Source organism: Ursus americanus, chromosome 21 (genome assembly GCF_024610735.1).
Source record: "Ursus americanus isolate L20-20 chromosome 21, mUrsAme1.1.p, whole genome shotgun sequence".
In the NCBI taxonomy this organism is placed as follows: domain Eukaryota; kingdom Metazoa; phylum Chordata; class Mammalia; order Carnivora; family Ursidae; genus Ursus; species Ursus americanus.
Window position 1 is genome coordinate 52,234,255 of NC_142147.1, and position 15,179 is coordinate 52,249,433.

At 45.6% G+C, this 15,179-nt stretch overlaps 1 protein-coding gene and 1 long non-coding RNA gene across 8 annotated transcripts in view; one reads left to right on the forward strand and one right to left on the reverse strand.

The window, feature by feature from the left end:
* LOC123803818 (NADPH oxidase 4-like) overlaps window positions 1-15,179 on the forward strand; it is a 175,335-nt gene that overhangs the window by 142,551 nt on the left and 17,605 nt on the right. For 5 of the 7 annotated variants that reach the window (XM_087871200.1, XM_087871202.1, XM_087871208.1 and 2 more), the window contains one exon: window positions 4,612-7,107. The exons of 1 other annotated variant lie outside the window; for it this stretch is intronic. In XM_087871200.1, coding sequence (XP_087727326.1) covers window positions 4,612-4,774 — 163 coding nt within the window. In that variant the 3' untranslated portion in view covers window positions 4,775-7,107. Of the gene's footprint in view, window positions 1-4,611; window positions 7,108-7,711; window positions 10,584-15,179 lie in introns of those variants that run through there. One more of the 7 variants, XM_087871209.1, reaches the window with a different exon arrangement.
* LOC148108308 (uncharacterized) lies at window positions 240-13,859 on the reverse strand. The gene is made up of 2 exons (XR_015728191.1): window positions 13,541-13,859; window positions 240-8,211 (listed from the first exon to the last, which is right to left on the reverse strand). It is a non-coding gene; the product is annotated as an uncharacterized LOC148108308 (long non-coding RNA).

Genomic DNA, 15,179 nt, shown 5'->3' on the forward strand with positions numbered 1-15,179 from the left:
GGTGGCTTTCCCTGGTGGTTTGCTGTGCCTCTTCTGAGAGTCAGAGCAGCAGTGGCCGAAAACCAGCCTCTGTCTCAGAACAGAGGGATCGCAGTCCACTCTCCACTGAGCTCTTCTGGCCACTTTAACTCTGTTTCTGTTGGTGCTGCTAAACCCTACATTGTCCTGGGATGTGCGCCTCACACCCGGCATCCCGGCCCTCACTTCCAGGGCCGGCACGTCTCTGTCCTTTGTGTTTCTTTTCTTTTTTTTTTAAAGATTTATTTATTTATTTATTTATTAGACAGAGAGAGACAGTCAGCGAGAGAGGGAACACAAGCAGGGGGAGTAGGAGAGGAAGAAGCAGGCTCCTAGTGGGGGAGCCTAATGTGGGGCTCGATCCAGGAATGTCAGGATCACGCCCTGAGCCCGAAGGCAGACGCTTAATGAGTGAGCCACCCAGGCACCCTTCTCCTTTGTGTTTCTAACACCACCAGCCGCCAGCCACCCCCGCACGCTCTGGAGCTCCGTTTCAGTGTGGTTCTCGTGCACTCCAGAGCTCCGTTTTTCAGACTGGTTGCGTGCGTTCCCTGGCCCCCGGTCTCAGTCTGCTCTCTTGTGGGTGCCGGTCCACTAGTCCACCTGCTCCCTAGTGCAGGTGGCTGCAGCTTCCTGGCACCCGAACGTGGTGGCTCCCTCCCCCTTCCATTTATCTTCTGGTATCTGTGCGTGGCTTCACAGCTCCCCGCTTTGTACCTCAATACTCAGCACTGGAGATGTTCATTTGTAGAGATCTGGATGTATCTTCCTGCATCTCAGGCTGATTCCGTGGGTGTTCAGGATGGTCTGGTACCTATCCAGCTTGACTCAGGGGACCAGCTGAAAAAGGGGACCCCTACTCCTCCGCCATCTTAACTCCGATCAAAATAGACTTTACGGTAAAAATATTTCTAGGCATAAATGGAGTTACTAATCATTTATAAAAGGCTCATTTGATTATTTCTCTGATTGGAAAAATCAAAACAAACTACTGTTTTGGGAAGTTTTAGGTTATTTGTTTTCTAAACATAAACGGAATTCTTTCTGAGGTTCAACATAAGACACTTATTAGATGTTGGTCCCGAGCAAATGTTTAAACTGCCAGAACCTCACTTTCCTAATCAATGTAGTCAAATAATATCATTTAACTCTAATTTAATAATGATAAATAATTCATCTAAATCATTTAGCACTGTGCCATCCACATAGCCCTGTTGTTGTCCAGGGACAGGCAAGGAAAAGGCTGATAGTCATACATTGTAGTATCTTTCCATAAACAAAAAGATTAGGCCTATGAATTTATTCTGGTCAGAAAAATAATCCTTGGGCTGTCTAGTTTAATTCAAAGACAGCTATTCCCTATAGAAACCTCACTGCCCCTGAAACTTCATTAAAAGTAACATCTTTGACATCAATCCAGATAGAAGATGTGGAGGAATGTCCATTTTTGCCATATTTTGCTGACCCAGGATTGCTCTGACATCAAATCAGAAATTCATACAGTTGTGTTTTTTGATCTTTGAAACACCATAAAATAGTTCAGGATTGTTATCCACCTAATGACTATTAAGAAAAAAATATTTACTTCATTTTATCTTTGTATAATGGCATCCTCTTTCAGTGGCTACAGCTAATAATCCCAAGATCTTTTATGTCTTAGGCTAGCATATCACGTCCTTTGTTTATTCTTTAAAAATATATTTATTGAGTAAAATCTATTTTTTATAACATGACATTTTTAATTCCTAAGAAACTTACATTTATCAAAATGTAATTAAGTGGTAGTTTTATGGTGACAGAGAAGTCAGGGATGGAGAATTACAAAATTGTAATCTCAAAGCTGTTCACTCTACCTACCCCCACCCCCAACCCTTGCTGGAATCTCTGTAATAAAGTGTTTTTAAAAGTTGTGCGTGCATAGCTATAAAACCTAAATACCACTGAACAGTTCCAACATTTCAGCCCATCTAGCTTTTGCTGAGGGCAATGGCTTCCTCTTCCTCTCACTGTGGCTGTAGAGCAATGATGTGCTTCCTTTCCTGCAGGCAGTGTTAGTTCCAGATTATTCTCACATTTGACCAATGGCTATCATACGAAAGCACCACTTATTTCTTTCTGAGTGGAAAGATATTTTTAGATCTGTGACTGAGAGGCACAACCTATGAGGTTCTCTTTATCGAATGAACCCTGATCTGTCTCTCCTCACGTTTTCCTCTCCCTCATCCTCTCCCTCCTCCGTTTGGACATGTGGAACTTCAGACCTGTTGTGGCACCTCTCGTGGCCTCAGGTTCTTAATTTGTTAAATGGGGATAGTTATACTGTAACCACCTCATATAGTGTTAAGATTATGACAGACAATATGTGAAAAGCACAAAGCATTGTGTATATATAACATGGATATAAAGCACATGTAAGGAACTTCTCAAATTGTGCCTCATTTTATATGCTGCACACTGTCCCAACCACTTCCCACTTTGTAACCCCCTTGTGGGCAGATATTGCAATTAATCATCTCTTTGCTTTTTTTTTTTTTTTTTTTGGCAGCATCAGATAGTAGTGGGCTTTACTTATATTAAGCCTTCCATTCTTATAAGTTAAATAAAAGGGCATTAATTCCCCACCCACTTAATCTTTAAAATAATTTTTGCAGCGTCTGTTGTAGCTAGTTATTCTTTGTGAAACTTAGTGAAGGAAGTGGTCTGGTAAAGAAGAATACTTTTTCTTTTTCTTGATTTTGTATTTCCTAACTTGTTCCCTACTCTCTAAAATCTTGGCAAATATTTTATGGAGAAAGAATTTATGGTGAAATATGTTTCAAAGTGTTGTGTGTCCCCTGCTTAGAGGTTCATAAGGCACTTTGGGCATATGGAAGGCTTCTCTAGTTTTGAATTAAGGAAATTATTTATTTATTTTTTATTTTTTAAAGAAATTTTTAGGGGTGCCTGGGTGGCTCAATTAATAAGCATCTTTTGATTTGGGTTCAGATCATGATTTCAGGGTTGTGAGATCCAGCTCCATGCTGGATTCTCTCTCTCCCTCTGCTTGCCCTCCCAAAAAAGGAATTTTTAAATAAACAAATAAAAAAACTTTCTTAACATATTTTCCAAATTAATTTGACTACAAAATACTTTTTCCTTCTTGTATTATTATTCTTTGAAATACTAGTATAATTAGTATCTATTTTCTTAAATTAATATATTGCATATCTTTCTTAAAATAATTTTTACAAATTATCAGATTATCTAAATAAGTTCTATTTTAATTTATTATGATGTCAATGTGTTTTGGGGGAAGTAATAGGAAGTACTGGGGAACAAGAGTTCGAGAACTGTTGGTTTTACGTTTATTTTTTAATATAGTTGAATTAATTTGCAGCCCATTAATTTTTCTGTTGAGAGGAAGAGATCTGATGTAACTGGCTTATGAGCTGATCGATATTACACATTGAAAAATTAAATCAACTTTGTTTTTTTTTTAAGAATATTTTTAAAAATATTTTATTTATTTATTTGAGAGAGAGCGAGAGCATGAGCAGGGGGAAAGGGTAGAGAGAGAGGGAGAAACAGACTCCTTGCTGAGCAGGGAGCCCAATGTGGGACTCGATCCCACTACCCTGAGATCATGACCTGAGCCAAAGGCAGATGCTTAACCGACTGAGCCACCCAGGCAACCTTAAATCGATTTTAAACATGTTAGTGTATCCTATTTTCAAGGGAAAACTTACTGAATTTTCAAAAAAATGTTTATATATTTTTGAAAGGTCCAGGAAAGAGCATCCCTCCTTTTCTTAGAATTCTCTTATATCCACACTCCTTCATAATGAAAATTTTTATTAGTCATCGACTGTAGTTTAAAAATATATCAGGTGATTCTCACCTCCATTATGTTGTTGCAAGACTTTGGAGAGTTGCCTTTAGTTTCTGTAATCGTCTCACAAAACAAAAACAAAACAAAACAAGACAAAATAATGATAGCAGGCATTTTGCATTCCTTTAAAGAGCAGGTACTAAGATGGGTGAAAATCACTGCTCATAAATTAAAGGCAATGGATTTTACACATTAATCACATTAAATACATGAAAAATGACTTACATAGTTCCTCTTTCTGCCTCCCTCAAAAGCCCAGGTGTTGCCAAATTACCAGTAATTTCATTCATCTTTCCTCCCAAAGAAGAAAAAATTGTTTCTCCAATTGCAAAAAGTATTTCAAACAAACAAATAAACAACAACAAAAAAAGAACAACAGAAGATACAGGTTGGGAAGATGGTAGAGTAGGAGGACCCTAAACTTGCCTTGTCTTGTGGATACAACTAGATAACACTCATTCACATCAGTGTAAATAACCCAGAAAACAATTCTAGGATTAGCAGAATAAACTCCACAACTAAAGGTAGAGAAGAGGACACATCATGGAAGGTAGGGATAGTGAAAGCGTGTTTTGGGAGTAAAATGGTCCTGATGCTACTGACCAATGCCAGTGGTGAAACAGACAGAATAGTCTACAGGTGACCCCAGGAGATCACTCTGGGTTTCCTGGACAATGAACCAGCTGTGACCAACACTCTCCTGTCCTTATTTCTTTTAAACTCAGCTTCCCATGGCATGGGTGGCTTTTTCCCTCCCAGCAGGAGGGACTGCAACTTCACATGGACATCCAAGGAGTCCAGATACAGGCTGTGATTGTCCACAGTGGGGAAGAAGCCAGTGATGTGGAGAAGGGTGAAAAACAGACTTTCACACCAGGAAGCTCATGAACAGAGAGGACGAAACCCCATAACATTTGGTTTTGGAAGTGAGAAGGACTGAATCTCATGAGTTCTTATAACCAGTGGGACTTAAAGCCTGGAATTTTAAAAATTAGTGGGCTCAGCTCTAGGAGAGTCTGGAAAGTGTTTGGAAGCTGAGTCCCTACCCTTAAAGAGAAAGCACCACAAACAGTAGGCAGAGATACAGCATAGAAGCAGCAGTTTGAAAGTGCTGAAGGGAGAAGAAGGAGAGTGATTTACTCATCTCAGAGTATGGCCTGAAGATCAGGGATCACAGGAAGACTCCTCCAGGAACAAAGGAGCTGGCAGGTGCCACTTCCTTCTTCTGCCCTCCAACATAAACAGCAGCCACCTGTAGGAACCAGCACAGCCCTGCTACCTAACTTGCTTGCACCAAGCTCTACACCCCCGTGGTTCAGCAGATGTGCCCTTCTCAGCCACACTTGCCTCACTTCCGGCACTGCAGGTCCCTCTCCTAGATGTGCACAAACCTCCCAAACCTGCATGTTTTGCAGGACCTCATCTCACAGTGGTGGCAGGTCTCACTTCACGAGCATACCACTGCACACCTTGTTAAAACATGCCCCACCCATCTAGGGACAAAACATTGCCCAAAACAGGCAGAGAGAGCCTCGGCAGACAACTAGACTGAAGGAAAAAGAGACCAAGACTCAACAGCAGAGCACATGCAATACACATAGGAGACACTCTCTGAAGTGCCAAGTCCAGGGGAACAGGGGATGCTGCACTGGTGGGCATTACAGGATCCTTTCTTCATAATGTCATTACCATCAAGAGCAAGAGGCATAGTTGACTTTTCTAACCTATAGAAACAGACACAGAGAGTTAGACAAAATGAGAAGACAGAAATATGTCCCAAATGAAAGAACAGTACCAAACCACAACAAGAGACCTAAGGGAAGAAATGGATAAATTCCTAGAAACATATAACCTACCAAAACTAAAGCAAGAAGAAATAGAAAATTTCAACAGACTGATAACCAGCAAAGAAATTGAATCACTAATCAAAACACTCCCAGCAAACAAAAGTTCAGTACCAGATCGTTTTGTATGTGAATTCTACCAAATATTTAAAGAACAAGTAATACCTATTTCTCTCAAACTGTTTAAAAAAGTAGAAAAGGAAGGAAAACTTCCAAATTCATTCTATGAGGCCAGAATTACCTGATACCAAAACCAGACACCACAAAAAAAAGAGAACTACAGACCAATATCTCTGGTGAACATAGATGCAAAAATCCTCAATAAAATACTAGCAAACCGAATCCACCAATACATAAAAAAAAATCACACACACATAAATATATATAAAGTACAATGTGTATATATATATTATATATTAAAGATTTTATTTATTTGAGAGAGAGAGCAGGAGGAGGAACAGAGGGAGAGGGACAAGCAGAGCCCAGAGCCCAGAGCCTGATGTGGGGCTCAGTCCCACAACCCTGAGATCATGACTGGAGCCGAAATCAAGAGTTGGACACCTAACCGAGCCACCCAGGTGGCCCAGCCACTTATATATTTTTAAGATATCAAAATATTGTATACTATAAAAAATTTAAAACATGGTTAATACAGGAGGACCTCTCCCCGCCTCTTCCAGCTTCTGACAGTCCCAGGTGTGACCGGGCTTGTGGCTGTGTCACTGAGTGTCTGCCTCCACCTTCCCACTTTCTCCCTGGATGGCTTCCTATGGCCTCCCCCTGCGGGTGTTGAGTCCAAATTTCCCTCTCCCTAGAGGACGTTAGTTATACTCGATTGCCTCCCCTCCCCCAGTATGACCTCATCTTAACTAATTCCATCTGCAACAACCCTATTCCCAAATATAGTCGCATGCTGAGGTCCTGGAGGTTAGGACTTCAACACAACTTTCTGGGGGAACACAATTCAACCCAGAGCACCATTGATCATAATGAGTGAGAGCGAGAGGCCCGTTACCTCCCACCTGAGAGGCCAGTGTATTTTCTGCCTGTTGGGAGCTGAAGAACTGGACTGATTTTTTTCTTTCTTTTTTTCTTTTCCTTTTCGATTGAGGTAAAATGCACATAAAGATCAAAGTAACCAGCACCCCTCTAAAAGTAACAATTCAGTGGCACCTGGTACACTCACAGTGTTGTGCGACCAGATCTGAGACATTTATATCACCCCAAAAGGAGATCCCTTCCCCATTAAGATTTACTCTGCATTCTCCACAACCCTGCCCCTGGAAGCCACCAATCTTCTTTCTGTCTCTATGGATTTACCTATTCTGGAAGTTTCATACAAGTGGAATCATATGATAGGTGGCTTTTTTTTTTTAAGATTTTATTTATTTATTTGACACAGAGAGACAGTGAGAGAGGGAACACAGGCAGGGGGAGTGGGAGATGGAAAAGGGAGCCTGACATGGGGCTCAGTCCCAGGACCCCAGGATCATGACCTGAGCCAAAGGCAGACACTTAACAACTGAGTCACCCAGACACCCCGATAGGTGACTTTTTAATGTGGTTGCTGCCAAACACCTGCTTTCCTTCTGAGAGTCTCTAAGTTTGGTGCATCCCGGGTTGAGGATGTCTACGGGACCAGCCCCGTACAAACTCTGGATGATGACTCGGTCTCTGATGAGTGTCCCTGGTAGAGAACATTCCACGCACATTGTCACACCTCACTGCTGGCGGAATTAGTGTGGCTGTGTGGCTCCATGGAGAGAGGACTCTGGAAGCTGGCGCTGGTCTCCCCTGGACTCCAGCCCATATGCCTTATCCCTTAGCTGATTCTGCTCTGTGTCATTTCGCTGTAATGAGTCATGGCTGTGAGTATGACTGTAAGCTGAGTCCTCTTCATGAATCATCAAACCAGGGATGGTCCTAGGGACCCGCAGCCTTTACAAACACATGTGGCATGAATAAAATGTCCTTCCCACAGGACAGCAGACTTCCCAGGGTGACACTCTGAACAGGGCTTCAGAGCAGTTTCAGAAGACAAATCTCAGGTGAGCCATGCAGAGAAGAAATGCTCTGAATGCCCCAAAGGTGAGCCAGCCTTCAGCCACCATTCAAACTTCACAGGACCTCAGAACACACACAGATGGACCCCACGGGTGTGATGACTATGGGAAACCCCTTGATCAAAGCTCAGCCCAGCCGAGCGTGGTCCCTCCCACCTGAGAGACAGATACACGTGCACTGATGCGGCAAGGCCCTCCCCGAGGGGAAAGCCTTTCTGACCAGCCTGGGGCAGGGACCGTGGCAACACACACACCCTCACTGCAGCCATCCTGCCATGTTTAATCTATCGCCTCAGGCAGTGCTGTCCTGATGCAGATGTCCCATCCGTGCTGTCCAGTCTGGTGGTCACCAGCATGTATGGCTCATCAGAAGGGTTGTCCCCTGGAGGTGACCCTATATCCTCCAGTCTGACGGAAACTGAAAAGAGAAGTTTTATCAACCTCCTCAGTCCTCCAAATCAGAAGCCTTTGACCCAGATAATGCATGAAGGATGAGGCATGGGTCAAAGGCCTTGCAGACATGATTGCCCCCAGACTTTCAGATATCCCAGCTAGAACATTCCTTTTTGCTTCAGCCAACTGGAGTTGGATCTTCTGTCAATTATAACGTAAGCGGGGAGCCCCCTCACCTGGCCAGATGATGCCCCTCTGGGTCTTGCACTGGGAGTCCCTGACCGTGAGTCCCTGGGCAGGGTCCGGGTAGCCCTGCCCTTCATGGGGAAATCTGCAGCCCCGAACACGGAGCGTGTCCACGTCCACGTGGGAGTCGCCCAGGCTTGGATTCAACCAGAACAGAAATCCAAACTGCTTCATCCAAGGCCGGCCCTGCCCCTGGTCATGGAATGAGTCCATGTGGGCCCCTGGGGAAAGGTCTAAAGCCAAGCTTCTCCAGTGTTCAAGTGCGCTCCAATCACATGCTCCTGTCCCAGGGCACACTCTGTCTCGGCAGGCCTAGTGGCCCAGGACTCTGCGTTTCTAACAAGCTCCCAGGAGCTGCTGGGGCTGCTGGTCCTCTGGGGATTCTGGTGACTTGCAGGGGCCCTTCCCGCTGTCACAGTGATGAGCACATGAGTGGGTGGGAGCTGGAGATGTCAGACCCGTCCAGGGGGCAGGACAGCCCCAAGTAACCGAGAAACTTCCCAGGTCTCTCTCGACTTCCTGATGTCCTCGGAACATTCATGCGGAGGAAAAACTCCTTACCCGAGCTTAGAGTCCCATTCCGCCATCCATATAGACTCCAAGTATTTTTAACACAGTTTTAATATCCCTGAACGTCCCAGAGATACAACTAGTGGGTAAATGAGAAGACAGTGTTTTGTGCTTCAGAATGTTTGTGATAACCTTCGCCCACTTGGTAAGGACGATGACATCACCGATGGCTCAGCCAGCAGCAGTAGCCAGGTCACCAACACAGCGACACGGCAGCCTTGTGTCGGGCTGAGCTCTAACTACCGGCTCAGTACTGACGCGATCGCCCAGCTTGTGTCTTCTATGCGTTTACACCTGAGCTCTACGGAAACTATAAATGACAGTGATCAGCGCTTTTCCTCTTGTTTCTTCTCTGCTATATTATAATCTGCTATGTGATGGCACTGATTTTATTTTATTTTTTTGAGATGAATTGTGGAGTTAGGTTATATTATCATAAATTTCATGTTGGAAAAGCAAAGGGGACATTTCCAGAAAATGTGCTGTAAAAAGGGGGTGCGGAGAGGAGAATCATTGAGTTAGGTTACAAGTTTGGGCTCAGGATTCATAGGACAGGCTCCCCAAGCCCTGGGCCTCGGTTTCCTCATCTGTTAAATGGGGATAATAATAGCACTCAACCTCGCGGGGTTGGTGAGAAGATGAGTGAAAATACAACCTGGCAAAGTGCTTATTGCCCCGGGTGGCCCTGCCGGGGCTTCAACTCTGCCGTCACTGTCACCGTCACCAGCACTGTTATTACATGACCAGGATGATCACCATGACTCCTCGGTCATGTCACCACTGAGGAGTCTCTCTGTGCCCTTCAGTGAGAGCTGTGTAGTGAGTGGTTCAGAGCCCAGGCTCTGGGTCCCGACAACTCGGGTTCAAAACCTTCTCCACCTTCTACCTGAGGTCTGTGTCCTCAGGCAAATCGCTGATGCTCTCTGAGACTGTCTCTCCATCGCCCAAACGATGACTCAGTCCCCGTCATGCAACCAGTGCTCCCTGAGTGCGGGCTGTAGGCCACACACAGCAAAGGTGAACAGAAAAACTCAGTATAAAAATAATGACAATGCTAAACACCCAGGTCTGACCCCTGCACTCCTGGGCACACAAAACTAAGTGTAAGTTTGTTGTTCTGTTAGGGACCCATGGCACTCACTCCTCCCAGGGTTATGTGACACTCCTGCGACGTCCTGCTTGTGAACAGTGTGGGGCAGGCCCGCCCAGGCAGGTGGGAAGGGCTGACGGCACCCTGCATGTTTCTGCGAGATGCCCCCTCTGACTGTGCAAGGAAGCCCTCCTATGGTTTTGTCAGATGAGACCATTAATATTCTCCAGGTCCTGGGATCTGCTACATAGCGGAGACTAAAATCTTCATGCTGTGGGGCGGCTGGGTGGCTCAGTTGGTTAAGTGCCTGACTCTTGATTTCAGCTTAGGTCAGGATCTCAGGGTCGTGGGATCAAGCCCTGTGCCCGGCTCTGTGCTGGGCATGGAGCCTACTTGGGATTCTCGCTCTCCCTCCGCCCCTTGCCCCGCTCATGCTCTCTCTCTCTTTCAAAATAAAAAATAAAAATAAAATTTACATGTTGTGAACTCTAGGATGAAATGGACTTTTATGTGTCTCAGTTTTAGTTTCCTTTTCTACCTACTAGTTGTGTGACCACTGGTGAGTCACTTGGCTCCTCTGTGCCTCAGTTTCCTCATCTGTGGAGTGGGGTGATACTAGAGCCCTCCCGCATAGGGTTGATGTGCAGTCCTTACACTTCAGTGAAGCTGGGCGGTATATTCAGAAGGCACCCTGGATTTGGTCTACACTATAAAAGAGTTCTGTCTCAGGCAAACCCTTTTGTGTGGTCCATTTGAGGCAGGTGGTTCAAGTGGCCTTTTATTGGGACTAGCTGTCCTGTGCTGTGTGCCCCATGGTAGCTGGGGCTTCTGTCTCATTCTCCACTGTGTCCCCTGTGCCCAGTACCCCTGGTACACCGCAGGGCCCAACACACACTGGTCACTCACTGCTCTGTCTCCTGTGGGCACTGGGTGTGGGATGTGCCCAGCTCACCTTGTGTGACTGGGCTGGGTGAACCCAAACTTTGAGGGGCTTTCAGGCAAGACACACCCGAACTCTGGACATCCACAGCCCACCAAACTGCCCCTTCCTCCTTAGGGCTCCCCTCTTAGGGAAGGGTAGAGACCTGAACCCATACAGCTGAGGGAAGGAAAGAAGGAAGACCAGCCTGGCTTGCAGTCCCAGGAATGCTCGGGGCCAGGTTTCCTACCTCCATTCCATGCATGCTGGACTCCCCTGGGCTCCAGTGTTCTCAAGGCTGCTGGCAGCTGCCAGGCTCTGCCCGGTGTTGGTAAGTGCCTGGCCATGAGCCACCTTGGGTCTAAGGGGTAGGTGCAGGAGTTTACCATAGGACTGGGAATCAGCTAATCTGTCCTTTGCCCACTTCCTGCCTGCGGGACTTTAGGTGGGACTTTAGGTAGCTTCATCTCTCTGTGCCTCAGTTTTCTGCATCTATGTAATGGGTATGAAAGCAAAAAGATAATGTGAGGATATCACCAAGCACACAGTCTGGCAGGTTATAAGTGCTCCTTAAACGTGTAGTTTCCACATAGGTTCACAACATCCCTCTAGGGTAGGTATCGCTCAGCCTGTTTTGAGAGAGAAATGAGAACTCAGAGAAGTTGGGTGACTTGTCCAAGGTCTGCCAGGAAATAGCAAACCCAGCCATGCCCAGCCTTGAAATTCCATGCTCTTACCTACTTCTTTTTTATTTTTTGTTTTATTCATTTTTATTTTTTTAAGATTTTATTTATTTATTTGAGAGAGAGAGAGAGCATGAGAGGGGGGAGGGTCAGAGAGAGAAGCAGACTCCCTGCTGAGCAGCGAGCCTGATGCGGGACTCAATCCTGGGACTCCAGGATCATGACCTGAGCCGAAGGCAGTCTTATCCAACTGAGCCACCCAGGTGCACCTATTTTTTTTTTTTTTTAGAGACAGTGTGAGTGGCAGGGGTGGGAGAGAGGAAGAGGGAGAGACAGAATCTCAAGCAGGTTCCACATTCAGTGCTGAGCCCGATGCAGGGCTCAAACTCATGGCCCTGAGATCATGACCTGAGACCTTTAACCGACTGAGCCACCCAGGTGCCGTTTAACTGCTTCTTTAGGGTCAGTCAAATATAACAAAGAAGGAGTTAAAAGCCAGTGGATTTTTGAAAAGCGTGCCACAATTCAATGGGAAAAGAACAATCTTTTCAACAAACTGTTCTGGGACAACTGGATAGCTACATGTAAAAGAGCCCTACCTCACATCATACACCAAAATTAACAACAAATCAAAGCAGTCATGATATCTAACATGCATTGAGGACTAATTATGTGCGAGGGGCTTTCCATAAATCAAACTAGCCCCCAGAGCCACACTATGACACAGGTACTGGTATCACTCCCACCTTATAAATGAGGAAACCTAGGAAAATGAGGTGAAGGAAACTTGACCCTGTTGCCCTGTTGGTCAGTGTGGAAGTGCTAGAGCCAGAATTTGAGCCAGGATTTTGAACCTCCAGACCTGGACTCCTAACTGCTACGTGAAAACGGAAGACTCTCACCTGTCCTTTAGCAACCAGCTGGTGACCCTGGGCAGGTGCCAGCACCCCTGTGGGTCTCTGTTTCCTCATACACAACACAGCAATAACAATATGGGGACTCCACCAGGAGGTTGTGAGGGGTAAATGTTGGTGAAATGTTTAGAGCTATGCCTAGCACCCAGGATGCATACATATTAGCTTTATCGATGTAATTAATGATTTTTAGTAATTATTAGCATTAAAACTAAGCCCGTTTTTATGCACTATCCTTACGGATCATAATACGCACTCAACCCATTTTATTATTATAAATCTGGATGATTTATTTTGTTAGATTAGCATTTATAAACTTGGAACCCTACTCTTAACCTCGACCATAGCACATCACCTGGAGACTAATAAGTGCTTGAAAGTTGTATTACTCCGAAAACAGTAATAATGGTAGATTTTATTACTAAACATTTACTAATCAGCTTCCTTAGAAAGTGAGTTAGAAACTGAAACAGAGATAGTTCCACACCATTCAATTCAGCCGGTGAATTCCTAAACCAAGAGCACGAGGAGATCAGTTAACAACCCCGGTAGAATCCGTGCTCCCTCTGAACCCGTTCTTCCACTGGACTCAAGGAGGCGCGGCAGGAGGATTCTCAGAACAAACGTCAGCATGTTCTGCCCATGTTCGGCTTCTTTGGCTGAGGTCCCGCCTCTTTTCCTGGGCACAGCCACGCCCCCGTGCTTACTCCAGCCAATCCTCGCGCTAGCCCCGCCCACAGCCCTGCCCCTGCCACCGCCCCGCTTGAGGCCGAGTGCCAGCCACCACCCTGCTGCCTGGTTGGCGGGAGCCGGCTTCTGGTCCCTTTCCAACCCTGTAAGTGGCCTAAGCCCTCAAGACCGCTCCGAGCCGCTCTTCTGGTCAAAGAGGGGAGGATACGATGTGTGTCGTTAACTCTTGGGGTCCCAAGTACCTGGCAGTTGTGTCCTGGACCTCGGGTCGGCCTCCCACGCGGAGCTCGCTCCTCACAGGGAATGCCCACGATGGCGGCGGTGCTGCGTGCGCTTCCCCCGTGCCATGCTTGCGTCTGCGCCTGCGCTGACTCCCTGATGGACTACACTTCCCAGATGCCCGCGGCATTGGGCTCCTCAGGGCAACCATCCTCCCTTAGTCAAGAAGGAAGGGAACCCGGAGCCCAGGGCGGCCTTCGCCTGGGAGACACCGATGTCAGAGGCCTTCTCTGGCTTCCGTAGGCGGAGTGCAGAAGCATCGCCAGCGTCCGTCTCCAGGGCAACCGTCGGCTGGAATCGACGGGTCTGTGTCCATGGCAACTGCCTAAGCGCTGGCGCTAGGAGAAGGCCCCTCATGACAGGCGCTTTTAAGTAGTGGGGATGCTCAACAAAACAGCCTGCTCTGCTCATAAGACTTAATGGGAAACGTATGTTCGAGCACAAAGAAGGGAGGAAAACTAGGTAGGGTGAGAAAGAGTTGATGTGAGGGAGATGTCTCAGAGGAGAGGAGGGGATCTTTGAATAAGGTTTTGAGGTATGAATAGGAGGTCACCAGGGAGAGAAGAAACGGAGGAAAAAATACCATCTTTACTTATCTATCTGGTCAAAATTTGAAGCTGTATGACATCATCTTAATGAGGATGTGGGGAAACTACCATTCTCATACCATGCCGGTAGGGAGGGGAATGACTTGATCCTTCAAGTCAATTAGGCAATTGAGGACGATTTTCTGAGAACCTACTCTGTTCTAGGCAGTGATCTAGGCGCTGGGGATATAGTGGTGAGGGCGCACATGGACCCTGCCTTCAGGGTCAGGGGGCAGGCAGTACATAGGAGACATAGAAAGGGAAGTTATGATTCATGCTATGGAGTAAACAGGCAAGGGGCTGAGACAAATGAAAGGACAGCTCTGTGATCAGGAAATATAAATACTTGAGAACATACATTTGCAATAAAAGCCATATAAATCTCAGGTGAAGTTAGAGAAATATTAATGTTTAGCAGCTAGAGGTTGCCCTACCTGTAGATTTCTTCTTTCTAGCGTTTGTGAGGATCTCAGTTTGGGTTTTCTTTTACTTGCCATTGAAGGCATCCTGAAGTACCAGGATAAGCAGGTTGAATGCCTTGCTTTTGGTCTTTTTTGGCTACTTGAGTAAGTAAATCATCTCTCTTGTTTGAGCTATTTTGAGTTTTCTGTGACTTGAAACCCAAAGCATTCTTCGTAATAAAGTCTTATTATTCTCCTTTGAAAAATAAGGAAACTGGATTGGACAGCAAGACTTGGCAAAGGCGAGATTCAAAATTAGCTTCTTTTAGACTAAAAATCCAAGTATTCTACATTAGTATGTGAGTAAAAGGGTGGGGGTGAGTCTTTGAGAAGGAAGTGGATCAAATGTGCTGAGAAAGGTACAAACATGGTGGAATATATTAGGAGAAGGGATTTAAGGACGCCACCATGCTGGCTTTGAACGTGGAGGAAGGGGCCACAAGCCAAATAATACGGGTAGCCTCTAGACTGAAAATTTATACCATAAGATATTTTTTAAAATGCGGATGGAATAAAAATTTAATTGTTAAAAAGTGAGAAAAGTACTAGAATAA